Source organism: Cystoisospora suis, assembly GCF_002600585.1.
Source record: "Cystoisospora suis strain Wien I chromosome Unknown contig_3623, whole genome shotgun sequence".
NCBI lineage: Eukaryota > Apicomplexa > Conoidasida > Eucoccidiorida > Sarcocystidae > Cystoisospora > Cystoisospora suis.
This window is the reverse complement of record NW_027156418.1, coordinates 317-27,078: the sequence shown is the minus strand read 5'-3', so window position 1 is coordinate 27,078 and position 26,762 is coordinate 317. Positions and strand designations below refer to the sequence as shown.

The following is a 26,762-nucleotide window of genomic DNA, read 5'->3' as shown; positions in this document are numbered from 1 at the left end:
ATAGATAGATTGATTAGAGATAGATTGACGACATCAGAACGGATAGTCAATTTGTTAGTAGACGGTTTGACTTCTTTTTGTTTGCAGGGGTTCCGGCTCGACTGTTATACTACCCTGAGGCAGCGCATCCGATTGAGCAACCGCAGTATGCGGAGAACTATTGGTTGAACACGGCGCTGTGGTTTTTAAGACCGACTGGTGGCCTTGATGCTCTTAGAAGTGATATCTTTACCGGTATATTGTGACGCTCGACAGCTACATCGTGTTCATACCTCCATGCGAGTGAGTGTTTGAAGCGAGACGTACTGTTGTTGTACAGGAAGAAGATTCATCGAAAAAGGGGTGTAAAATGGAGAGAAGATGTATTATTCTTTTCAGTTATGAGGTGTATCTTCTCGTGGCTGGATCTTTGTCTGTGCTGCTGCTGCTTGTATTGGAGATGTTGCATCAAAACTTTCTCTCTTCATGATGATGACACGGAAATGAGCGTCCCCACCCCCCACGATGTGCTTCCTTCCGAATGTTATCCGGCCTTTCCAGCCGGCGGTTTGTGTGATTTGCGACAAGAATAGCATTTAGTTTGTTCCTTGTCTAGATGAAATGGAGGATTGTTCATGAAGACAGAAAGACAGAGCTTTTTTCGATACTGCCAAGGTCCACTTCAGAATCGAGGTTCCCCCTGCACAGAAATATGTGTAGCTGGTGTGTCTAACTCGGTGAAGCGATGGAACAGTAGGCTTTTTTGTTTCTTGTGCTTTAGAGACGTTCGAGACATTCAGGAGAACGGAGGTTTTCTGCACAAGAGGAAGCTGGTGTGAGGGAAGACACACCACACGTTCTTCCGCTCGGGGTCAGAAAGGAAAGTAGATGATAGATAGGTACATCAGTGAAAACTGATGTACCTGACATCTTGAACGGTTTTCCCGCTTAAGACGCGTTAGGATTCTGGTGAGGTCACCAAAGAGCGAAGTGTTCAAGCAACGAAAAATCCGCGGCTCACTATTGGGACGAGGTGTGCCGAGTGAGCCTGGCCGGCCACCTCGACAGTGTATGCCCCAAGTTATTTGACGGAGAAGGAAGCTAGCTCGGGCAGGGGATGATTGTGCTGCGAAACAAAAGCGTCTGAGATGTAATATAAATGAGACTAGTCGATCGAGGGTGGTCTTGCATCCGACCCTAATCCGGAAGACGGCGGCGATACTGGAAGCCCGGTTCACGTTCCTAGTCAGAGTAAGCCCTTTTTGCTGCGCCCCCGGTGGCACTCTTTCATCCTGCTGGCAATCCATGCATCAGCGCCGTCTTCTGCTACAGGGCGGTGTCTTCAGCCGTAGGCGGCGGGAGTCCGTTGCTCTCCGGACGGTGGGTCCTGTCGGCTGCCGGCACCGGCACGCCCTGGGCGGGGCCCGTGTGCGCTCGGCAGCAGGCCGTCTTCACGCTCAAACAGGTGCCGCGGGGCTCACCAAGAGCTCGAGTACCGTCCTCGATGACGATGCTGGACGAAGGTCTGAGCACGCCCGCCCAAGATCCTCCTTCCCCATGATAGTAGTTGGCGTGTAAGCGGGTGAAACACACTTTGCCGGCTGGCGCAGTTGGTCTGTCTTTCTCCAGAAATCTCACTGGCATTTGTTCGCGAACGGTAAAGTACGAAGAGAAACGAGAAATACTTTCCCTTAATGTCTTCTTCAGTAATGTGCAAGAACACCGTCTGACCCTCTCGAGTGGCCTTGCTGCGGAGCCGGACTGCTGCCGGCATGCCCAAGGCGCCTACCCGGCACAACCGGTCGGGGACACCGGCCTACGGCTGGTCTTCGCCGGCAGGCGAACCGTTAGGCCCCTTGTTGTTTCATGTAGAAAGAAGGACTTCCGCTTTTCTGTTCGGAAGTGCACATCGTTGTTGTGTTTGGAAGCGTGTACAGCGGTGGTTTGTCTTGGGCGACAGTAACAGCAGACCCTTTGCATCTGTATGATAGTCCAGGGCCGAAAGTTTCTAGTGCTCCCAGAGGACAGTGGCCTCACAGATACGTGTCGCTCGATGTAGAAATTTCCAGAGACTGCTTCGTTCTTGTTGTTGACGGTTTTGTTGCTTCGTTCCCGTGATGTGAACTTTGTCGTTTCCTGTGTTTCCGAGTTGCTATCAACATACTCAACTGACCTAAGTGGCTATCGAAGGTTGCCGTTGCGTGGTGTCCGTAGAATAAACTCCCTGCGAGTTCTAGGTTTAGGCATAGGTCCCATCTTTCTCCAAGCAGCATATCTTATTTTTTTTCTGTTTGAGGATCCGTCCGTGGCAGCCGACTCTTCCGGTCTGGCGTCATTTCTCAAGCCCCCCCGAGGCCGAGCGGGAATGCATCTGCCGGTGACGATGAGTGTCCCCCCAGTTCTTCGCTGGAATAATCGATGACGGTGGAGACTTCGATGTGGTAAACTCTTTCAGCCAGTTTTCTGGATATGGAGAGGGCTATTGGTAGTTTTTTTTTTCATCTTCTGTGCGGGGAAAGTCAGGAGAGTTTCGGGAGGGAGTTCGGTGTGGGCCCGACGAGCGCCCGGGAGAAGGTCAAACCGCCAGCTGTCCCGACTTCTGCATCGAGTACGTGGCAGTACTTCACGCAGTACTCCTCTGCTAGCTCAGTAGTGGGAAAACACCACCGGTGCCAAAGTAAATCTCCTAGGAAACCAGATGATAAGGACCCTATCCGGACAGGCAGGTCCCACTCGATCTTGAAGCCATGTTCACACAGTCCCCCAGGATTCCTCGTAAACTCGGTCCGTGGGTTTGCTCGTGAGAAGGAATGGGGAGAAGACGAGCTATCTCATGTCGCCATTTGCCCGGCAGGAGCTGAAGACGATTCTGAGTCGGATGGTCCTCCAAGTGTCATTTACTTCCCTCTGAAAGAATTCCTGGTGAGGCCGCCGCCCCGAGAGGAGCGCTGGTTTAGGTTTAACATGTGTTTACAAGGAGAAGACTTTGATTCCTTGAGATTTAGGAGGTTTCCCTTTCATGAGGGCGTCGAGCAATTCATATTACCGTTGCTGAACTTGTCTCTCTCGGAGGATGGAAGCCAGCAAGGAGCGCACTGTCGGTGGCATCTTTCAAGCAGTGTCCACGACGTGCCGCATGGCTGGGCAAGCGAGGACCGTCACGGGCGGTGCCAGTCCCCTGGGCAAAGTCCTGAACCCCAGCCATCTTTTTTGCGTGCTCCGCCACCAGAGGAAAACCTACCGAGTCATAGCAGCTCCCACGGCCCTGACTTTACAAGGGTTCTCACGAGTATCAAGGAAAGGCCTGTGAATTCATCGAAACACTCGGGAAACCTGTACCTCGACATTTCAACAAGGGTGAGGGATCCCGATGACACAACATACCCTTCCACACCGACTGAGGCCAAGGGGCCAGCTCTGTGGATCGCGGATGAGGATGACCTCGGGGCGACGTGACAGGCAGATCGCGTGGTGCTCACTCCGGGGGTTCCCCGTCCCAAAGGGTACTTTACATTGTTTTCAGTTCAGGCCAACGAGTGTTCCCATGATCACGAGTTGTCCTGAGACTCCACGGCGTCCACTGACTCCTCAGCGTCGTTTGTCAATGGTGCACGCCGCCGTGAAAGACGCAATCACAGCTCAGTGAATGGCCTTTGTCAGGCTTTGAAACCTTGTCATGTTCTCTTATTTTCGACTCAAAGTATTATCAGTGGTCGGCTGCATGTCTTCCGAATTTGTCAAGAGAGCGTATCTTTGAAAGGGTATGCGCAGTGTATGCCGAAAGACATCACGGCAGGCACTGGGTTGTCTTTTTATTGAGTTGAACTCCGAGTTCGCAGTTCCGCTTTTTTCATGTGTTCAATGATCCACATCTTGTTCGGTGCGGCGTTTGCATCTGAGAATCTAAACCGTGACGACTGAACCCCTTCAAATTGTGTACAGACTTCCACCGTCGTCTGCCGTCCCCTGCGGCAGTCTTCTTCCGTGCACTGTTGTCGCGGATGACAACGCGCGTGGTTCTTGGGTGAACTCCCAAAGACAAAAAAAAACACAGCAAGGAGCTAGCTGAGAATCGGGATTGACACCCTAGCCGTGTTTGCTCTTTTGAGCCTGGCGCTGAAAAAATAGAGGGATAAGCATCGTTGTAACTGAAGCATTCACTCCTCAAGACTGTTGGCTCTCTCGCTGCAGCGGCGGTATGACTCCGCGAATCAAACGCGAGAGAAATCTTACAAGCGAGCAGGTTTTATGCTACTCTTGCTTCGCTACGTCCGCCCTCATCGCAGCCCGACGTTTCGAGTGCGGGTAGGCAAGGAGATGCTGCCTGCAACTTTTCCGTTGAGCTCGACGTCTAGCTTGGCACCGGAACAACCACAGTCTAAGACAAAAGCAAGTCCCCGTGTAGTCCCCATTTCGCGTTTTTCTTTAGTGGTGTCCACCTGTGCAGGACATTGACCCGTAGACAGAGCCCAACGCTCCAGTGTAGCCGAGTGTTCCGTTGAACCCGGAGAATGAAGTGCGAAACAAAGCAAGTACAGGCCAAATGTAGCGACTGTGACACAGCCTCGTTGTTCAAGTGGCTGAGGAGGATTGTGGCGTGTCTAGTATTATATTCGAGGTAGCGCTGTGAGCTTCATTGGTGTAGGCGGTTGCAGACTTCAAGTGTAGGATAACGTGTCTACTGAGGGAATTGTCCGCTCACATGTCCGGTTATGCCAGCAAACATCACTATCTCTAGCGCCAATGCAAAGGTTAGCTGTCACGTGTCTGAGATGTTGGCTCTCGTTGCGCTTCTCGACCTAGCTGACGGTGACTTTCCCCTTGCAGTTTGTCTTCCGTCCCTGGCGTATTCGGACGGATTGAAATCGGACCAGGTATCCTTTTACACCTGTACCTTCTCTTTTTGTAGGCTACCGAGATGCTAGCAAGTTTCTCTTCTGGGTCACTCTGGAACTCTTTATGGCAACGCAAACCGGCAAATACTGGGTATGCTTGTCAACTAACGTGTGATCGACTGGTTCTTCTTCATCGCTGCAAGACCCTGTCGCCCTGCTTGCCAAGCGTGCAGCTTGTAAGTTCCTGCAACAAACGAACCAGAGAATCATGGAAATCCTTCTCTCGAGAAGAGGCAAGCCACAACAAATGCATTTCGCCTCCCTGTCCACATTATTCAGGCTTTCGACACCGATCACAGTCACACTGAAATCCAAAGGTATCTAGCGCCGCAGTTCTTTCCTCATCATCCATCTCTTCGATACCATCTACGTATGAGATGCACAGCTCTTCGCCTTGTTTTACTGGCCGCATTGTCACGAACGCGACGGTGTTGCTCCCATGAGGATAAACGAGCCGAACATTCGGGGCGCACGAATGATTCATTCGGCCTATAGAAGGGAAGAAACCCGTGCCGTGAACATCGGGAAAGGATCGTGGTTGAAAGCTGGAACGCTCTCCAGTCAACATGTTGAGAGAATTATCCGAGGTTTCGCTCTCAGAAGGCGGTGGTAACAAACTCCCAAGAGGAACCTCGGCGAATCGTGTCTTCATGAGGTGTTCCTTCTCTTTTTGGCGTTGCTTGTACGCTAGCGAGTCTTCGTCGTCGTCCTCCTCCTCCATCTCTTCCTCATCGTCTCCGAAAATCCGCTGGAGTGCTACCTCTTTCTCTCTCAGAATGAACTCTAACAACTCAATACTGCTCTGTGCTACTGCTGATGAACTCACTTCCTTCGCTGCATTGCGGAAAAGTGAGTTTAAAGGTGACGGAACGACAATGTGTGTATTCGTCTTTTCAAATAGCCCTGTTACTTGCGAAAGTAGACCAGGAGACTCGAAAAGGGTAGCTAGGATCTTAGCCCCGGCTTGCCGTTCGTTTACTGGACTGGAGAAGGCAGCATGTAAACAGTGACAAATGTCCTGCAATACGAGTAATCTGTCTTTTGAGGCCTCATTATTACCTTCTTCTCCTTCCACTGCCTCCCAGTAATCATGGTCATAGCCTAGTAAAACTCCAAAAAGTTGTTCCGTCTTAGCCTTCACTTCACTTTCCCGTTCGGCTAATATACGGAGAAACTTGGCATCATCCACCTCGGCCGGACAAGAGATACGAGACACTTCAGTCCCTACCCCACTGGATGATTCTACGCCATTGTGCTCGTGTATCAGAAGATCTTCTGCGGCAAGCGAAACAAGTTTACATATAGCTTCAACAGCAAGAAGAAGATTTTCTGTTTGTTGTACGGCTAGCTGTTTAAATAGAACGATGGGATGACCTTCTTCAAGCGGACCTACACAGAGATACCTATGACTTTGCCGCATGTGTGTCAGCTGGCAACTCCGGCAACAATACATCTCTCCACAACCCCCAGCACATGAAACAACTTCCGCAGAGAAAGCCGGGTTCGGTAAGCTTTTAGTATTATTGACGGCGCACGTCTTCAGCCTCTCGAGCGCCTCGGGGTTAGTCGACGAAAAGAAGTGAGAGAGCTGAGAATGCAAATCGCCAAGGACTCTATGACAATTGCAGCAAGCTCGAATGAGGCTCTTGTTGACCGCTTGTTGTAAAGCAAACACGGGAAGTTCTTCGTGAAAGGTAAAGTTGCCTGGTAGGGAAGAAACTGCGAAAAGCCCCACGCTCTTTGGTCGATCTGGCCGGCCTTGGCAACGCACTTCAAACACACGGGAGCACGGAACTAAGGAAGATGAGGGGAGCACACTGGCAGGAGCCGGAGACGTCTCCATCTTGACGCAGTGTTAGATGCAGCCCAAAAGCTCCTCCAACGCAGGACACAAGGAATTAGATCGACGGAAGAAAAAACCGTAGAGACCAACCGACGGCGGATGGACAGGGAGCTGTTCGGGACTGGATGATACGCTGCAGTGTAACAGAAGGAGAGACCAGCCCGGAGAAAGAAAGACTGTGACACAAAAAGATAGTAAAGAAACGGCCCGTAGCAAAATGCTAAATCACCGTCGCCAGTTTCCAGACTTCTTGCTGCGGATATTCGAAAATGCCTCCCGTCCCATCAGTGCTGGCGGCGAAACCTGCAGAAAAAATGCCAATCTGATGAAGCTCGAAGAGAAATCTTTCCCCGACAAGCTCAATTTCCAATCACCGATGCATGGACCATTCTTGTATCCCTCTCTACGTTGTCACTTGGAGGAAGCCATTTTTCACAAGGCAAGCACCCCGCCTCAACAAAGAAGCAGTAGACAGACCCGAGAGAGCCAGGCATAGCGAAGCTAAGCAGAAAGGAAGCTGAGAGGGTTTGGTACCTTCTTTCTAGACGGCAGTCTCCGAATCCGTAACGCTCCATTCGCATGCGCATGCCATGTCTCCTTTGTCGTCCTTCGTCGCATTGTTCTTTCGTAGAAAATCGGTTTCCTCTCTCAGGGTTCCTTCGTGTCTTTCTCTTCCCTGCTCTCCTCTTCTTGTTTTCTGGACTGCATAGAGCTCAATCACTTAGATCTCGTTTTTCGCCACTGTTTCAAGCCCTCACGATAGGAGTGTGTGTGTGTGTGTCGGCTGTCGCCCTGCTGCTTATTGAACGGAGCCTTCCTGTGCCTCGTGGTTGCTTGTCTCTTGGCCTGCATCTTCTTTCCCCTCGTTCAATATCTAGAGGACGTCACTAGCGTGAGTATGTCCTCCCTTTCTCGTTCTCTCATCTTCTTATTCCTCTACTACTACTGTGTTCGACTTTCCCTTTTCTTTGGAGGAGTCTTGGCTTTACGACTTTCAAGTCTTGTTAGTCTTCCTAGGAACCTCCATACGGACAGTTTTAAGGTGTGTCGCTCGAAGACCCTGTCTCCGCTCGGATCGGTCAGCAAAATGGCAGCTGCTGCAGCAGGTGAGGAGATCCCACTCGAGACATGCAAAGAGAAGAGATTCTTCGCTCAGGTGTACATACACATCGGTGTATCTGTACAGCCATACTCATGAAGCTACGCAACCCCTTCCGCACAGGTAAAGAGGAGTGATGTTTGTATCGGTTCATGCAGATACTTACAGGGCTATATACAGTGAGAGAGAGCGATCTGCAAGCGATGGTCAGCTTCGTGCTACGTGACTCCAGGAAGCATTCATTACCGGGGTCCTGTCTCGCTCGTCAATCCTCTTTTCTTTCTTTCTAAACTCTTCCTGTCCCTCTACCCCCGCGGTTGTATCAGTACCTCTTGATGCCCCAGTTGCACACATACGTACATATATACTTATTCATACGTACATATATACTTATTCATACGTACATATTCATACATCTTTTCATACAGGAATCTTCACATATACACGTACATATATATGCATTCATACACATTGACACATATGTTCTTCTCGTTGAGATTTGCCGTCCTTCTCCTGTATAGGACTTCAATTCTCCGAAGAACAGACCGCATGCATGTTAGTTGAAAGGAAGCACGTAAATTGCATGCACCTCGTCTAGAAGAAACCAAGAGCACAACGGTCTGAGGCATTCCTCTTGTATCTTTCTTTTCGCATTTTTGCTTATGCCTATAGCCAAGAAGCACTTTGATCTCTTCGTCATCGGAGGAGGTAGTGGGGGTATAGCATGTGCTCGGAGAGCGGCTTCGTATAATGCGAAAGTTGGATTAGCAGATGGCAAAAGACTAGGAGGTACATGCGTCAATGTTGGATGCGTTCCGAAGAAAGTACGTTTCCTTTTCAAAGCTTCTCTATTCTTCTCAGCCTCGCTTTTCCGCAATATCTAGATATATGTACATTTTGATTGATAGGTAGTGCCTAAGCCCTTCTTCACCCTACGTGTACATGGTTTCTCTATCCAGTGACAAATACGTATTGGGGGTGCATAGGTATGTATCTATCTGTATGTACATACACGTTCGTGTGACAATGCAAAGATACATATATGTATATACATATAGATGTATATATATATATCATGGGCTTGCTTACCTGAACATCTTGCTATGAAGTATGCCTGTTTGGCAATATGGACGAAGCGTTAGTTCGCCTCTTACTTTTGTTTTCACACACGCAGTGGAAGAGAATGCTGGTGGGACATGTTTCGGTCCTCCTAACGCTCGCCTCCATCCACCTTCCTCTCAGTCTCTCTCATCTTACCTTAGGCATCTGCCTTTCATCATACCTGCATGATTCATCCATTTCACAACATTCCACGTCTCTCCCCTATAAATGTATATACATGTACACATATATATACTTATATGCATGTACATATATATATATACATATATGTACAGGTATCTGTGTCGGTTTGTGTGTGAGAAACGGCATGTGAAACTTTTCATGTGTAGAGACATCTGAGAGGAAGGAGGAAAGAGCAATCAAGCCAGGGGAGGCGATATCTGTTGCATGCATGCTCCGCAGCTAGCTATTAACTGTCTCGCATCCTTATATGTTACATATCTCTAGATAGATAGATATATAACTAGCTATATATATATATATATAGATGTACATACATGGCACTTTGAGGGGAGTGTATCCAAGACTGACATACCCCTTTCACAGTTTAGGGGAAGACATGTGTACGGACGTGTAGATAGATAGACACACCTGTGTATACATGTCCACTTGTATTTCGAAATCTTCATCCGATTGATTCTTAAGGAAGTCTGCATGCTGGCTTTCTCGTGTTTTCATCCATTCATTTGCATTCTGGATTGTGTCTTATTGTTGTTCTTTCTCTCACGTGCTTCTGCATCTCCACGCATGTTCTCCTCTCTCTTCTTTCTCCTTCCGTAGGTGATGTGGTGTGTAGCTACAGTCAACGAGACTCTCCATGAGCTGAAGAATTTTGCGTTTCACGTGAAAGAGCTGCCGACCTTCTGTTGGAAAACCTTCAAGACGAATCGAGATAACTACATTAAGAGATTGAATGGCATCTACGAAAGAAATCTATCGAATAGCGGTGTTTCATACTTTTCTGCAACGGCTCGGCTCCAGAGTTCGGAGACTGTAGGAGGAGAACAAGAGGAAAGTACTTCTGCTACTGCTACTACGAAGGACAAGGAAAAGAAAGAAGGGGGAGGGGGGTTTGCTCAAGCCCAGCGTCCGACAGAGACAGTCCATTCTATTGAACTACGCCACCCTGATGGAACGACGGAGACAGTCACAGCTAGTCATGTGCTCGTAGCCACAGGTATGGAGGAGATGAGAAACCTGGAGAGAGAGAAGAAAAGGAAAGAAAGAGTGAGAGAGAAAGAAAGAAAGAAAGAAAGAAGAGAGGGAAGTTGAGATAGATAGATTTGTGACGTGTCAGAGAGGGAGAGAATGGAATGGTCCCATCTATGATGATGTATGTTAGGAGATAGGAGGCTTCTGTATACACCAACTTCTGCTCGGGTTCTCTAGACATCCTAAAAGTATGTTCTTCTCTCCCAGTATATTATATACAGAATACAAATAGATAGATAGTTTAGAGATCAATGGATAGTTATGACGTCTTTCTTTTTCTATGTGTCTATCTCTTTCTCCCCATCCTTTTCTTCATGTAACTCTTCTTCTTCTTTTCAAGATTCGCCTTACTCTTCTTGCTTCGGTCTAGACCCTTTCTTCTTCTTGCTCTTGTTCTCTTCTCTTCTCCCTTTCGTTTCTTCATTCATTCATCGTCATTGGCTTTTCTTTTCTTTCTTTCTTTCCTTCTCTTTTTCTTTCTTTCTTTCTTTCTCTCTTTTTTTCTTTCTTTCCTTCACTCTTTCTCTCTTTCTTTCTTCTTTCCATCTCTTTCAGGGGGACGGCCTGCAGCTCTGGATATCCCTGGATCAGAACATACTATTGACAGTGACGGCTTCTTCGAGCTTGAAGAGATGCCGCAGAAAGTCGCTCTAATTGGTGCAGGTTATATCGCTGTAGAGTTTGCAGGCATCTTTGCTGCTATGAAGGCTGAGACGCACCTCTTCGTACGCCATATGCGAGCCCTTCGAAAGTTCGACGATCTCATTAGCGAAAAAGTTGACGAAGCAATGAAAAAAGCAGGGGTCCAGGTATCCTCCTCCACACATACATATAGACAGAGAGAGAGAGAAACAGATATATATGGATATCTATGTATATGTGTGTATATATGTGTGTTTACGTGCAGGGTATCATGTGAATCGGAAGCCGAAACTTTCTCTCATATGTATGGATCGATCCATAGAAATGGGTCGAGGCTACTCTCGTCTTCTACCCTTCCTATAGAAGCCATATATATATCTATATGTGAATTCTACACTTTCCCCCATATCTCTGGATCAGTATACGTATATCTATGTACGTCTGCATGCATGCATGAGATTCACTTCTTTTCCCTGAGTAGGAAGAATTGCGTCAAGATGCAGTCAAGGAGGGTCTCCGATGGTCCTCTTCCTCTTGATTCTCTTGACTAGGCTGGCGTTTCCCCTCTCTTCTCGATCTCTCTTCTATCTATCTTTTGACACTATACATATAGACACTCTACCCAACCGTGTTTGCTTCCTCCGCCTGGTAATTTCAAAGCAGGTAACAACGCCGCATGGATTGTGTACATATACATATATATATATATGTATACATATGTATATATATATATATATGTATAGGTATGTGCACATATATATAGATATATAGATATATGTATATGTATAGACATGTATATACCTTCTTTTGTGCTTGATTCCTTTGAGGGGGCGAATGAAGGATAGAAGGGGGTCTATGAACACACACGATTGCATGCATAAATTCTTTTTAGATGAATATTTACTGGCATGCCTCATAGAGAGAGAAGACCAGTGGAAGGACTCACATCGAATCATCGTGCTCCTTTCTCACCACGCCCTGAAAGACATGAGCACATATACATAGAAAGAAAGATACATAGAAATATAGACTGACAAATACACATATATAGATATATATAGATATAGATATAGATATCTGTCCCACACCCTCCTTCGACTATTCATCGTCTACACCTTGGGCCTGGAACCAGCATGTATACTCCCCGTTATCATCATCATCCTATAAATAGATAAATAGATAGATTAAAGATAGGTAGAGCACTCGTGTATGTGTGTGACCGTCATCTTATTTATGTTGTTCCTCTGTATATTGTTGATACTCTATATAGATGTCTATGTGTCTGTATAGGTCCATCCTCATAGCGTCCCAGTCAAGGTGACTCGGGATCCTGAGACAGGGAAATTGACGCTAGAGCTAAGCAATGGAGAAAAGCACTCGGGCTTTGATCAGATCATTGCGGCTGTTGGTCGTGTGCCTGAAGTGGAAGAGCTAGGATTGCAGGAGAAAGGGATCGTTCAGATACCTCAGACAGGATGTATTAAAGTCGATGAGTATCAGAATACATCGGTTAAAGGAATCTATGCTGTCGGAGATGTCTGCGGAGAGGTAAAGATAGAAACTAATACGGCCTCATCATGTCTCTCCTTCTTTTCATACTCGCTTACATCATCTGTATGCACAGACGGATATATGAGCATATGCCTTCCATCTTTGTAAGAAGTTAAGCACGTAGAATAGAGACATATCATGCACAGGTATACCTGGTATGCAACATAGTCATTCGGAGATGAACTGAAGTGTATATCTATCACCTATCTGCGATCTATCTATCCATGTATAGGGTCTAGTATTTATGTATAGATAGAGAGAGATCTAAGGAAAAAGAGAAGAAAGGTGAGTTGAGGGGCATCACTCCGTCGAATGTATACAAAGAGGTAGAGCCAAGAGAGAATGACGAAGCCTTCATACGCCAGAGATCTAGAATACATACAGACAGGAGAGAGAAATGAGATAGGTATTCTGTGAGCCTATGTCTGCTTGGGAGATCTCCCCAGCTTCATCCCCCGTCTGTTGCCAGTCTGCATCTTTGATCGTATATACACACATGCACCTATAAGTATATATATATGTAGGACAAGTAATCCGGTGTATCACCTCTCGCGTTCAAACCTCACCTAGGAATCTGTCGAGAAGTAGATGGGTATTTCATCTTTTCTTTGCCCTATATCTTTCATCCTATTGGCGCAGAAACACGTCTCTCTCTCTCTCTCTCTGTCTCGTAGCTGTAAGGATCGTAAATCATCACTATATCTCCTCCTGTGTCTTCTTTCTTCGTACCATTCTTAGTCTCCCTTCCCTCCGTCGTTTCTCTTTCTTTATATGAAGCTTCACTTCCTTCACTCCTTGTTCTTTTTCTCCATGAGATAGGTACAGGTGTGCCTTCTATCTAAGATGCTCTAATAGATCTATCAGATCCCTTTCCTCCCCCCTCGCGTGTCTCTTGAGGTTCTACGGTAGCCCCGGGCTCGTCAAAAGTAGACACAGACACACTAGACACAACTCACTCATATAGAATGCCAATGCATCGAAGATGACAAGCTGAAGAAGAGAGAAGTGGCCGAAGAATGAAGAGGCCTCTTGCTCTTTACATTCTTTGTTCCTCTTCTTCTCTTCTTTCTCGTGTTGATCTTTTGCGGTCAGATGGAATTGACTCCCGTAGCTATTGCAGCTGGACGACGACTTTCTGATCGACTCTTCGGGGGAATGAAAGATGCAAAGATTGAGTATGCCTGCGTACCTACGGTCATCTTCTCTCATCCCCCTGCTGGAACTGTTGGTCTTACAGAAGCTGAAGCTCGTGCCAAGTATGGAGATGATGATATCAAGGTATGTATGTCTTCTCATTCTTTCCAACACATCTATCTAGTTCACTAAACCTATTTGTCTATCTACCTATCTATCTTTGATCTACCTATCTCCGCTCTTCCATTATATCTGTCATCGACGTATCTCAGCAGAGACAGATGTTTCTTCAGACCCGTCTTTCTGTAGAGAGAGCTTTAGACTCCCCCTAGTTGTCAAGCTGTCTTGAGAGAGCTTTACAGACCTCCATGATGTTTCTTTGGCCTCGCACCTCCTTCTCTCTTTTCTGAAGGAGTTCTCTTTCAGTCAGCTGAGTTGATTTATATCCCCCTCTGCTTTTAAGCTTACTTGGTGCCTATCGACTTCTTCTTCTCAAGAAGACTGTGGGATATCGATGGAGACGAAGCAAAGGAAGTACACAGAGATGATATACACGTGCATATCTGTTTATCTAGAGAGTTGAGAGAGAGGAAAGAAGCTGTGAAGAGAAGGAAGAACAGAAGAAGTAGAGAAGCGAATTGTACACACACGTGAAGCTATCGCATGAGAGAGGAGATAGATGGTAGACGGTAGCCTCTTCTAGCTTCCCCTTATGTATCGAAGAAGAGAAAGACATTGACACTCTTGAGAAGGATCTCTCAGTGAACTCTTTAGAAGGGGAGACGGATTCTTCTTCTCTTTTTGCACTTTGTTCTTTTTCTTATGATCTTCCCTCCTGCTCAGGTGTATGCAGGGACATCTGTGAACTTGTACTATGGTGCGTGGCCAGTCCCTCCTGAAGAGAAGCCGAAGACGTACATAAAGATGATATGTGTCAAGAGTCTAGGTATGAAAGTTGCAGGGCTTCACGTTGTCGGTATGGGAGCAGATGAAATGCTTCAAGGATTCGGAGTCGCTATGAAGATGGTAAGAATCAACATACACCTAATTCTCTCTAATGAACACATACACATGTCTTCATAGGGGGAGAGAGAGGGAGACAGATGCACCTCTATGTACTTATGTATGTGTATATACCGATCGGCAGATGTTTGTACATATATCTATATAGAGAGAGATATGTTCCACAGATAGATGTGTACGTATCTGTGTGCGTGTGGATGTGAGATCCGTTATGTGGTCGTAGAAGAAAAGGGGGGGGGCAGCATGATATGTGTTATGCTGGATGGATATACAAACGAAGTATGATGCTTAGAGGGGAGTGGATAGAAGCGAAGGTGAGTCTCTATCCTATGAAGACATCGAGAAGATCATACATCGTTGTCTGTTTACATCCCTCTTTCAGCTCGTTTCACAGTGATCTTGGCTACTACAGGGACTAAGGCAGTCGCATAGACACACGGATTATTCTTCAGTGATCGTATGGGGGGGATGCTGCACTAGGAAGATGACCTATATCATGCATGCACGTAGCTAGTCCGTCACGTTACTCATCTGTCCATTCTGTGAGCTCCTACCTACCTACCTTCAAGGCTTGTTCTCAACGTCAGTATAGATAGAAGATCTCCAAAGATCCCAGAGGTGCAGGAGGAGAGAGAATCTCCGACCTATATGTCAAGGGTGGTAGATGATAGATAGTACCTCCAGCTCATGTATTCTTCTCGTCTCTATCTATTATTCATTTGGTTCATACATGGCTTGACAGGTACCTCCGAGATAGGAGGAAGAGACTTCTTCTTAATTTCTTATCTTTTGTCTTTCTTTCTGTTAAGGAAGGCGGGGGAGACTGCATGCTAGACATCGAGAAAGAAGAGAAAGACTGTGAATTAAAGAGATGGATAGATGTACATCTCTTCTCTCTATATACACGAGATGTCTTGTGTATGTGTGCATGTAAGAGAGAGTTTCATATATATGGCAAGGATGGATGACTTGTATAGGTGCCTGTATGTCTATATGTGTGTATATATGTGTATGTCTGCATATATATATGTATGTATGTCGTTGTCGTTTGCTTCTGAAATGTTGTTTTTGTTTAGGGGGCTAAGAAAGCGGATTTCGATAGCTGTATCGCTATCCATCCTACAGCTGCTGAGGAGGTAGTCACTCTTCCGCCCTGGGGTCTTTCTCATCGAGATTTCTGATGCTTCAACGACGACAATCTACCTATCTATCTATCTTCAATCTATCCATCTATCTTTAATCTATCTATCTATCTTTAATCTATCTAGCTCTTCGTCATACCGGGGTATCTATTTCCATGGTGTATGTACACATGTATGAACAGGCATATGGGGGATGTCTCTTTTAGATATGCCATCTGTACATACACCATAGCTATATTTGTCATCTACATTTCTGTATGACTGAATTGGTTTCTTCTCCAAATCGTTATCATACAGGGGATACGTATCTATCTGCCTCGGGCCGATGTATGGGGTTGAAGCAGGCATGTAGAGTAGATAGTTGTCTGTATGTAACGACTGGCTTGATTCGATCGAATTTCTCTGGTCAACAGCGAGCCAACTACAAGCAAAGAAGAAGAAGAATAAAGAAGAATGGAGAAGAAAGATGAGGAAGTAAGCCCCCGCTTTGACTTTCATGGGCATTCGTTCCTATGAGCGTGCACATGTAGAAAGGAAACTGTACCCCGGGATCGGGGAATCTGTGAAAAGCGGTAGAGAGATACGGAGAAGAACATCTCTTGCGAAAGAGATAGACAGATACGAAGAAGAAAGTCTTTCTCCTTCTCGTCTTCTATATCATGATGGGAGCAAGCAATCAAGTCTATGAAAGACGCGCCGTCTAGCTAGCTAGTCGGTGGTGACGGCCCTCTGTTAGCCAAAAGTAGATCTTTCTATCCTCTACAAAAGATTGTATTTAGCATTCAGAAGCGAGTCCGCGAATCTTTTCTAGTCTCGTAGATGATAGGAAAAAGAGAAGAACGTCCTTTCTTCTCCTATGACAGTAACCCACGGATCTCTTGTATACCTACTATTTCTTATACAGAGGATCTTATCTTCATGATCTTCAAGTGTGTCTCAAATAGTATCCCCCCCTTCTACAGTCGGTCATTCGTCATATAGCCACATTTGCATAGATATATCTGTCTGTCCATAGGTACGTATATCCAACCTTCATACACTTGATCAATTGAATCTTCCTTTCTTGAGCTCTTCCTCTTCTTCACAGATGCAGCTCACCCTAAAAGACAGGTCGAGTTCTTCTTCACCTGAATGAGACCTTCCTCCTTCCTTTCTCTCTTTCTTTCTGTCTTTCTCTAACTTCCTTTCTCACTGGGTCACTTTCCTCCTCCTCTTGACGCCAGCACAGGAAGCTCCCAGACATCATCCTCTCTAGACGTATCGCTTGCAACTCCTTTACACCTCATCTTTCTTTGAGTATAGAATCTTTTTTAGTATAGAAGCAAATACAAAGACATTCTAGCCACTCTCTTTTCAACTTCCCACTTGATCAACTTTCTAAAAGGTAGTAAATAGGATGTGCATGCATGCATAGTCGCGCAATGCACGATGACCTCGTTAAACATCACAACAGCCTTGTAGGAAATCTCGTCGTTAACTCTTGCTTTTTATAAAGACGACGTGAATCTTTTTCCTCGTTGTTCAATGCATGAAGAGGCATTAAGACGGGAGACGCAGTTATTGCCGTTGTCTCGTCTTGTCTCTCTCTTGATAAAGAAATTCACAATTAAGGAGTGAGGGAATGCACCAGTGGAGGAGAAGAAGAAAAGCGAGAACGGGGCGACTTTCTATCGGGTATCGTCCACCATGAAGAAATGAATGATTAGGAAAAGCTCTTTTCGATCTTAGAAAAAATGAAGGGCAAGAAGCAAGACAGAGTCCGTTCAAAAGCTGTCTACCTGCTAGCACCCCCAGGAGATCTTTCTCTCTTTCCCCTGTCAAGAATCCTTCAGTTCACATCAGCTCTAGAGACAATGAACCTTCCATTCTTGATAAGAAACGTCCTCTATACTGATAGCGTTTATCTTTGTTAAACTCATCGCATGCGTGATCTTTCTCCTTTGAAAGCACAGTGGCAACAACTTCCTAGGCAGTTAAAAGAAAGAGAGAAGGAAAACAACAAAAAGAGAGAAAGCCTCCGTCTGTTTTATCACGTGTGGACTAGATAATTCCTGTCTTCCTTCGCAAGCAATTTTGTCTAATCGTGAAAATTTTCCTACTTGGCTATCTATTGATCGTCCATCGGCCTATCTATATGTCTATTCATCTATCTATCTTTGATCCATCTGTCTGTTTATCTAGTCACGTGTCTGTAGATCTGTCCATCCATCTATCTATCTGACTGCTGCTGTATCACCATGGTGCGGGAGAAGGGCCTAGCTAGATTGCGTCTGTCTTCCTCCACCTTCCTCTTTCCCTCCGTCCTTCATTCTATCATCTATCGCCGAGCTCAGAATTTGATTCTCCGCAGAGAAGCAAATTTTCATCGATTCAACCTTTCAAGCTCCTGACACGAGCATCTTCGAGAAAGGACGAGAAGAAAGATAGCATTCTTCACAGAAAGTTTGGAAACGCTGACAGTGAGCCTGGGAAAAGAAAACAGGCGTATTCTGTTTCTATAGAAAACCCCCCCTGTCGGGAGAGATATCCCCGCCTGAATCAGATAGAGAGATAATACACTAGTAGTAGTAGCCAAAACGTCTTTACAGGAAATCTCCTTTTCTCATCTTTGTCTTCTTTCTCTCTCGACGCTCTCTAACTTGAAAACTGAAGAAACATCGCAAACCACTACTAGTAGGGGTGGTACCAGTCGTCATAGGACATACGAGGAGAGGACAGACACTTCGATTCTTCTATCTGTCCTTCCGCGCGATCGTAGTCAAAACGAGAAAATTCATTCATCGCAACCTTGAGAGCGATTCCCTTAGTTGTTCGGCCCCCTTGACACAACGACAGCAGGCTTGTGATAGGAGTGTATCTGTACATATGGACACATATATGTATATATACATAGATGGTTATGTAGTCATATACACATCCATGTGTATATCTATATGCATTTATATGAATATGAGTATATTTGCATGTCTATCTGAAGTAGCAAGAAACCTCATGCCCCGGGGAGCGATGTGTACGATACAGAGACAGATATCATGTCTCCTCTCCTCCACAAAGAAGAAGAACTTGTGGTCCTTCTCTCTTTCCTCTTTGCTAAGAGAACTTTGCCTTTGCTATAGAAGGATTTCCTTAGGCCTTGTACCCTCGTAGAGGCTGTTAGAATTCCATCCCCCCCCCCCTTCCCCTCTTCCTTCAATTCTCTTTTACTCTTTAAAGTAGAAGAAAACATTCTTCCGTTCTTCATTTCATACCTGCCCCTTCAAAGCTCCTTCACAATGAGAGACAGCAGACCGAGGAGTAAAAACTCCTTCTATATACGGAACGAGAGAGATAGACAGACAGTACTAAAGAAAACAGAACAACACACCCTTCTTTTGTTCCACTTTCATAGCAAGAGGACTTCGCTCCTTTCCTTCTTTGTTGATCAAAAGATGGAGAAGATGATTCTATCTTGAAACAACGGAGAGCCTTTTTTTGAGTGGTCCCTGCTGATGAGTCGCCCCCCAAGAAAACAGAAACACGAAGATTCTCGACTTTGAGACGTCCACTTGTACATGACTTTCTATCGATCAACCGCAGGGAGAGCCTTTTGGACAAGAGCACAGAATTCTGGAAAAGTTGCGGTTGTTTCGCGATTTCCTCTATCGAGAAGTTGAGCCGATCCCTCTAACCCAAGATTAAGATTGAGTTTAGCTGAGAAAGCTTCGAGCTCTTGCGCACTGATCTTTCCATCGTGATCTGTATCCATGACTTTGAAGACTTCAGCAAGCAATTCTGGAAGAGGTTTAGATAACTGACAATCGACAAAACCAAGAAAGGTAGGGAAATCGATCGGTGGCATAGATTCACCCGACTTCGTTACAGCTGTCCCAGGACCTCTCAACTCAAGAATTAAGGAACGAAGTTGATCGGGTTCTAAAGCAGAACCAACGCGATCTTTCATAAAAGATGACAAATCCGCTTCACTTAGCTTTCCATCGTTATCAAGATCAATCTTCTTGAAAACACTCTCAAGTTCTGCTGTATGAGCTCGCAAGCGAGGCGGCGCGGCAACAGAAGAGGATTGTGACTTTGCGGCACTCGCCGGGGCTTTCCCAACAGCCTTTGGCGCCATGGTCACTCAAGGGAGAAGGAGTGGAGAAAAGAAAAAGAAAGAGAAGTCCGAAATGAGATACCAGAGAAAGGAGAAACGAAAGACGATTGAAGCGGAAGGAAGTGGACAGACACAAAAAAAGAGGTCGATTGTTCTACTGTTATGCCCTCGGAAGATGTAACGGGAATGCTGAACGAAAAAGAAGAAACGAGAAAGCAGGAAGGTGAGGTAGGGTGAAAGAAAAAGTCAAGACAAGACCAATCGATTTGGGTGACGATCGAAGAAGATACAGCGACTGAAATAGTACCACCTAGACACCGTTTAGTACACTTCCATCTTCTAAATAATCCTTTCGCTGGATCTCGAGGAAATGGAGGGGGACATGAAGAAGAAAGAAGAAAAAATCAGAATGGACAAAGGAGAGGAAAAAAAAAGAATGCAAATGGCTGCCGGAAAAAAAAAAGGCGAAGGGAGTTGAATGAATGAGATCCCTTGGAATTGCTCCGCTTCGAAAAGGAAAGAAGCTCCCGCAAAAGTGAAGCAAACAAACATACAAGTTTTGGTGACGAAAATGAAAAAAAAAAACAAAACCAAGACGCAAACCTACACCGTAAGCAGAGAAGTTGTCACCAGATCAGAATAGATGGACAGGAGGCCTCAGAGAACTTGCTCTCGTTCTTTTCACCGTCCGGGCATGGAAACGTCAGCGCTAGCTTGGAAGAAAAAGGACAGGGAGAAAAGACACTCATCCGGCATGTGCCTTCAGAACACGAACACGAATGTCGAAGGAACCGCCAGTCAAGCAAAGATGGCTGCCCTGCCAGACCGAAGAATCGAGCACAACTCGCCAGGTAAGAGAACTCTGTCTTCTTCTCGAGATACGGCTGCCTGCAGCTTTTCACAGAAGGTCGCATAAGGAGTTCGGGACCGAGAAGTCTGTGACTCCCTGAGCAAGGGAGCCAAGTAGAGCCAACATCGAGTCCCGATGCCCGACCGGCTAGCTGACTGAGGCTCTTCTCCCCTTGGAACAAAGGGGGTACGAATACAAGCGGGAGAGATGGAAGTGACTGATAGATAGGCCGATAGATGGATGGCAGTATACCACTCACTGACTGGAGCAAGCCATGGCCGGAGTGAGGTGTACATACACCAAGCACCCCAGGGCAAGAAGCACTCTCACCATCATCGTCATGACCACTCATCAGTCATCATTCCCAGTGTGGGTCATCTCCAGTTAGACGATTGGTCGGGTACGAGACAGTTTTGGTTGCTTTTCTTCTTTTTTTCTCACTTGGTTGTTTCTCCTTTTCATCCTCTTGACTTTTTACTTTCATTTCCCTTTACTGAGGAGGCTGTAGTCGTTTCATTCGCCTTCTCTTTTCCCGTACGGCTTTACGAGCCAAGCAGGAGCACACCAGGGCGGTGCAGTTCGGTTGCTCACTGACACCCGCTGGGCCGTAGAGGTACGTGTTCGCGGTTGAGTCGAAGAGGGGGAGAAAGGAGGAGAAAGAGCTTTCTGTTCACACGACTTGCTTCTTCTATCTAGTAAAACGCACAAGCGTTCCGCAAGTGAGTTTTTTCCTTTCAAGCATTTTGTTCTTTTCCTTCCCCGCGACTGGAACTCCTTTTCCTGAAATTCTCCCGGCTTTCTCGTGCGCAGTCCGCTCAACCGTCGGGATGGTGAGAGGCATCCCGACTCAATCTTACTCGAAACGTCGATTGTCGTAATACGGGTTTCTCCTTTTCGTTCGAGACTTTTGTCCAGTTGACTTCCTTTCGCCTCTTTATGTATCGTCTCCCCCGGGGTTTGGTTTCTCCTCGTCCTTGCATTCTTGGCAGTCGGAGAAGAGATACTCAAGTTGATCTCCCGGACATTTTTCCTATCACCTTTGCGATCTTCTTCTCATGGTTTCATGTGATCGACGTCATTCTTTCATTCTTCGTCCGCCAACGGCAATCAAATCAGGCTAGTTCACGACTCGACAGTGAAGAAGCGCAGCACCAGCATCTCCCTCATCTCCGTGCTTGTATATGTAGCTCCGGCTATTCATAGCTCTATGCTGAGACGGCCCTCCGTTCTTTCTTCTTTATAGATTCTCTGACACCTTATGCGATCCCTCTTGTGAATGTTGCAATGGCGCGATTCAATCCGTTTGCGAAATGCTTTGGACGTGGGGGTAAGAAGAGCCGTCGCAAGTCTGCAGAGAGACGGGCTTCACAGGAGTTGCCAGACGACAAAGAAGATGCTATTCCGCTTCGCTATCCCTTATTTGATCCAAGAGCTACCAAAGCGAAAGAAGGTGAGGAGATAGGCGAAGGACCTCTTTCACGGGTTGCGACGATTCCACGTGAAATGGCCTCACGTGAGAACATCGAAATTCACAAGGATGAAGAAGAGGACGTTGCTTTCAAGGAGCCCGTTGTTGAAGAACCGACGACTCCTCCTACAGAAGAGAAAAAGCCGAGTCCTCCGCCTTCTCCTAAGGCAGAATCAATAAAGGAAGAAGAGAAACCCGAAGAACCTCCGGCACCAGAGAAAGAGGAATCTGTGAAAGAGGAGGTAGAGCCCGCAGAGAGTGAAGAAGAAGAAGAAGAAAACGGCGTCACAGAACCTTCACCTGAAGAGCCTTCACAAGAACCGACTGCAAGCGCACATCCAAGCCCTTCTCCTAGTCCACCCGCTGAGCCAGAACCATCTCCGCCCTCTCCCCCAGAAGAAAAAGAAGAAGAGCCTCCGTCTCCCCCTCCTCCTCCTCCGCCTGAAACACCTTCACCAGTTTCCTCTCCGCCTCCTCCTCCTCCGCCTGAAACACCTTCACCAGTTCCCTCGCCTGTGAAATCTCCGTCTGTTGCCTCTCCAGTTGAAGAAGACCAACCACCTGCAAGAGTGTTTGCGCCTCCTCCGGCCGAAGAGACAGATGAAATGACTCCCCTAGAGAAGCTTGAAAGTGCACGGGAGGGTGTTTTAGATGACGCTCTCCCAACAGCGCCGAATACCCCTCGCGGGCTTTATCATGATCAAGACGCGGGAAGACGTCTCTTGAAGAAGTTAGAGGAGATGGAGAGAGGCCAGGAAGACGTTCCTGATGTCGTCTACTATCATAAGAAAAAGAAGCGGGGAAAGAGATTTCGACGTATTCGTCTCAGGTGGCGATGTGTTCAAGCGGCAATCGATTGTTACGCCGATGCTCACGAGGAAATGATCGATGAATCAAGAAAGTACTTTGAAGTCCACGAACCAAAGGATTGTAAGATATGTCGGTTTGCTGACTTCTCGGATGTCCCTCTGCTTCAGTAGAATAGGAATGAGAACGGTAAAGATAGATAGGTCGTGAAAACAGATAAGAATGAGCTCAACAGCATGAAAGATTCTCTGGGAGTAGGGATGGCGATATGTAGGGGAATGAAAGGGCGTGCTCCTTGCCTGCTATGGCGTGTAGAGAAGGTACAGGTAACTCCTTTCAACTGAAGTCGTGTAGCCTCTCCATCCTGACTGGGGTGTACGTACACCCGGCGTGGCGGTGTATGTACACCTGGTGGTAAAAGAGTACGAATGGGTGGGTACCGTGGGCTCAAGGACGTTTCTCCAGGCAGACTACCCTTGCTTCTCGGAAGAACTGATTTCGGACAACTTGATTATTCTTCCTTCGTATACCAAGTGGAGTTTGGGACACATCTTCTGTTATCTAGTCGCCAAACACGGTTTGATCAGAGCTCTCTCTCTCTCAGTAGACTCTTCCGTTCATTCTCATCTTCTCTCGACTCTTTCCAGAGTTGGATGGATTCTATTCTCCGCATATCTTCAGAACAAGATTCTCACCTCTAGTCTAGTTGCTCCAGTTCAAAGGAGAGAAACCACGCTACGACGGAAGAAGTTGTCTCAGGAAGTAAGAGCATATATCCACCCTGAAGAAAACGAAGGAGAAAGAACTCTGAGAGTCACTTGGGGAGGGATGAGACGTCCTATTATCTGCTGTAGTAGGTACATACAGACTTTCAAGAGGGTATCTTCCTAATCAACTCTATTGTACCTCGGTATACGTACGACAGTGACCGTCGCTTCTGGTCTATCTACAATTCTGAAGTGCTTGTCAACGGGGAACGCCTGTCCCCCTTTCTTCTTTTTCATGGAGAATGTGTTCCGTTGTTTCTGTTAGATCTGCCTCCAGCTGTATTCTCATAGGACTGCATCACGTGTATCTCATTCATGTCTACAGCGGTGTGGGGTAGCTAGTGTGTGTCTAGCTGTCTGTCTATATGCCTTGTGTTGGTCTTCAGTGTACGTGTGATAGATCTGTTTTATGATGTGTCGTGTGTAATACATAAAGAGTCTCGTGACGTAGTGTATGCGGCTCCTCGCTTCTTCTTTCTCTCGTCGTGAGTGACCGCAGCCTGCGGAGACACGATCGAGAGAGAGAGAGAGAGACTAACATACAGACCAACAGGTGTATGTACGTTCCCCTCCTATGTTTTCTTCCCTTTCTCCATATCTCTATTTTGACGGCTGGGTGGCGGGTGTAGCTGATTCATCGAGTCGTCCTTAGAAATTGGCATTCAGAGGCAGAAGTTGCTTCCTTGGTTCATCTCCTCTGTCGTTTTTTCATTATTCTTCTTCTTGGCGTCATCTCCCTGATTCTCGTTGACTTGGTGAATGGAGATATGCAGTTGAAAGAGAAGGAAAACGAAAGGTCCTTGTTCAAACATCCTCCAGTAGCTGAAAGATCTGTCAAACAAACGGGTGGTTTTCCACTCGAAGCCCAAACGAAGAAGGGAGTACCAGAAATCTTGATGATGATAAGGGGGTTCTCCCCTCCCGGCGAATGAGGGGTGTTAGAGAGTCGTCTACAACCTTCTAATGTACTTCGTATCACAACACTTCGTCACTCATCCAAGTAGAAAACGATGGCTATTACCTGTTGATTGGTGGAGCATGCATTCAATACAATAGCTAGATACACCTAAGCGGCTCTTCATAGGAAGGGAGAGGTGCCTGGCGTAGTGATTTCGGCGGTATTGCATCTATACCATCACCCTATTGCCGTACTAGGTCTTCTTCACTACCCATATATAGAGAGAGAGCGTGGATCGACTATCTCCTCCTCGTTACGAACGAGGAAAGTTTCGAGAAAGCCCAAACGCCGCTGTCTTACAGTGCGAGTGCTCTAGCCTAGGCTCTCTCTCTCGTTCACTGTGGGGAAAAGCAACACTAGGCCAGGCGATTCATCACCTTACGAGCTTCATTCTCTTCTACCTCTCTTCCCCCACACCCCTCTCTGAATGACTGATCCACCTGTCAACAAGGGTCTGTGAGGAGACATCCGCAGGCTGTTAGATTCTTCTTCCCTCGGTTTCTGTTGAGCTAGTGGAGAAAGAATGGAAATCTATCTCTTCACACACCACTTTCTCAAACCCTTTCCTCGTTCCGCAACGCAACAAGTCATCTACACTAGCAGACTTGAAATATCCCCGTCGAAGGCAAGAAACCGCAACTATGTAGCTGCTGGTATCGCCTCGTCGTGTTTCGTGTCTCTTCGCATGGGCACCCATGCCCCTCGTGAGCGACCACCCATGCCCGTGGTCGCTCACGAGAGAGAGAGAGGATGAGAGGCCTCCTAAAACAGAGTCCAATCTTTCTCTATCCGAGATAGATATATTCGTCCATCGCAGCTGATTGAACTCATGTTGAACGTCGTGCATCAGATGCGAAATGACTAAAGCTAAACAATAGTAGATCCTCAATACTAGAGCCTTTCGACTCAAGGGATGTGCGGGTTCCTTTCTATTGTAAAAATACATGCGCTATCAATCCCGAACCCTCTGGTTTGAAAACCACCTTCACCATGTACATGCATGCGAGTGGGTAGGTAAGGATAGCATCTTGGCTTGATCTTAGCCTCGAGAGAGAATACTAACATATGGCGTCTGTAAAGGGAGAAGAAGAAGCTATGTATATGTTTGCGATAGAAGTTAAGATCAAGGAGTACGCCAAGAAGAAACCTCAGTTTCGTCGGTCGTGCAACACGTAGAGGTGCGCGAGAGACACTCAAGAAAGGAGACAAGTATGCATTTACAAATCAAAACAATAAGAGTTCATATCACACAAGAGCCACTCGAGGCCCACGAAGGCGTTGCAATAAAACAAGGTAGCCAGTCACCTAGCTAGCTAGCTGGCTAGCTAGCTACCTTTCCCTTTGAGAACGAAACCCAGGTGGTATCATCGTTGACATACGATGATATCGCTTCAAATGCACTGCAGGTGTCGGCTCTCCTACGAGAAAGACGTCGTCCAATTCTCGTCACCCTTCCCGCTCATACACAGATGAAGAATCTCCACTACTCGCGACACGTCCTGCATGCGCGCGTGTAGGCCGTATCGCGAGTAGCAAAGCAAGAACAAAGAAAGAAGCATAGGTAGGAAGATGAGAAGAAGAACTTCCTAGACATTCTACGCCTGACTCCCTTCCCCCACGGGTCTAAAGAGAGAGCTTCCGCTGATCCCGACCAAAACAGGAGACTCACAGAGGAAAGCTTCACAACACGGAGAGATAGACAGATATATAGGTAGACAGAAAGATAGATACCTCATGTGGTTTTCTATCGATACACTGTTTCCCACACTCTCTGTCCTGACTCCTTCAAGGGAGTCCAGCTCTCTCAGAAATCTTTCCCTCTTCATACTCATCATCACACACGGCTCATACATCAAATGACACCGTCCGACCTCAGCGCCCCCCTTGTGTCTCCCAACTTACGACGGTGCCACTGATGTTTTCTATCCTGTCTGCTCATTACATGAGGTAACGGAAGAACCTTCTGTATCAAGGGCAACTGTATGTAAGATATTCTCTCCCTCTGTACACCAGGTAAGACACCCATTCACCTCTACAGTCTTCTGCATCCCACGTCCCCATTTCCAACAAGACCCCTACATTCTACATACATATAGATATACATATCTGCGTGTGCACGTACCCACGCACATATGGATGCATATGTATATAAGAAGAGGAGAGATAGATGATGAGAATGA

The 26,762-nt window shown here is 46.5% G+C and overlaps 6 protein-coding genes across 6 annotated transcripts in view; 3 read left to right on the top strand and 3 right to left on the bottom strand.

Annotated features, from left to right (window-relative positions):
• The window catches only part of CSUI_007035 (uncharacterized protein), an 8,897-nt gene extending 4,551 nt beyond the window's left edge, over nt 1-4,346 (top strand). The window contains exon 7 of the mRNA XM_068067185.1: nt 88-4,346. Within this exon, the coding sequence (XP_067920844.1) occupies nt 2,449-3,435 (987 nt within the window). The 5' untranslated portion in view covers nt 88-2,448 and the 3' untranslated portion in view covers nt 3,436-4,346. The remainder of the gene's footprint in view (nt 1-87) is intronic.
• A 543-nt stretch (nt 4,347-4,889) lies between these two features.
• CSUI_007034 (histone-lysine n) lies at nt 4,890-6,717 on the bottom strand (the record flags this gene model as incomplete). Its single annotated transcript, XM_068067184.1, has 2 exons — nt 4,890-5,058; nt 5,180-6,717. The coding sequence occupies 2 exons, from the start codon at nt 6,715-6,717 to the stop codon at nt 4,890-4,892; spliced, it is 1,707 nt and encodes a 568-aa protein (XP_067920843.1).
• Nucleotides 5,853-16,596, top strand: CSUI_007033 (glutathione reductase). Its single transcript, XM_068067183.1, has 8 exons — nt 5,853-7,823; nt 8,489-8,640; nt 9,719-10,115; nt 10,706-10,959; nt 12,083-12,340; nt 13,436-13,621; nt 14,321-14,503; nt 15,577-16,596. Exons 1-8 carry the CDS (start codon nt 7,616-7,618, stop codon nt 15,679-15,681), a joined length of 1,743 nt encoding a protein of 580 aa, XP_067920842.1. The 5' UTR covers nt 5,853-7,615; the 3' UTR covers nt 15,682-16,596.
• On the bottom strand, nt 16,455-20,835 carry CSUI_007032 (calmodulin cam1). Its single transcript, XM_068067182.1, has one exon. It carries the CDS (start codon nt 19,751-19,753, stop codon nt 19,202-19,204), a length of 552 nt encoding a protein of 183 aa, XP_067920841.1. The 5' UTR covers nt 19,754-20,835; the 3' UTR covers nt 16,455-19,201.
• Nucleotides 20,817-24,460, top strand: CSUI_007031 (gliding-associated protein 80). The gene has a single exon (XM_068067181.1). The coding sequence runs from the start codon at nt 21,867-21,869 to the stop codon at nt 23,028-23,030; it is 1,164 nt and encodes a 387-aa protein (XP_067920840.1). The 5' UTR covers nt 20,817-21,866; the 3' UTR covers nt 23,031-24,460.
• Nucleotides 24,461-25,785: 1,325 nt separating this feature from the next.
• On the bottom strand, nt 25,786-26,749 carry CSUI_007030 (uncharacterized protein). Its single transcript, XM_068067180.1, has one exon. The coding sequence runs from the start codon at nt 26,433-26,435 to the stop codon at nt 26,178-26,180; it is 258 nt and encodes an 85-aa protein (XP_067920839.1). The 5' UTR covers nt 26,436-26,749; the 3' UTR covers nt 25,786-26,177.
• Between the last annotated feature and the right edge of the window lie 13 nt (nt 26,750-26,762).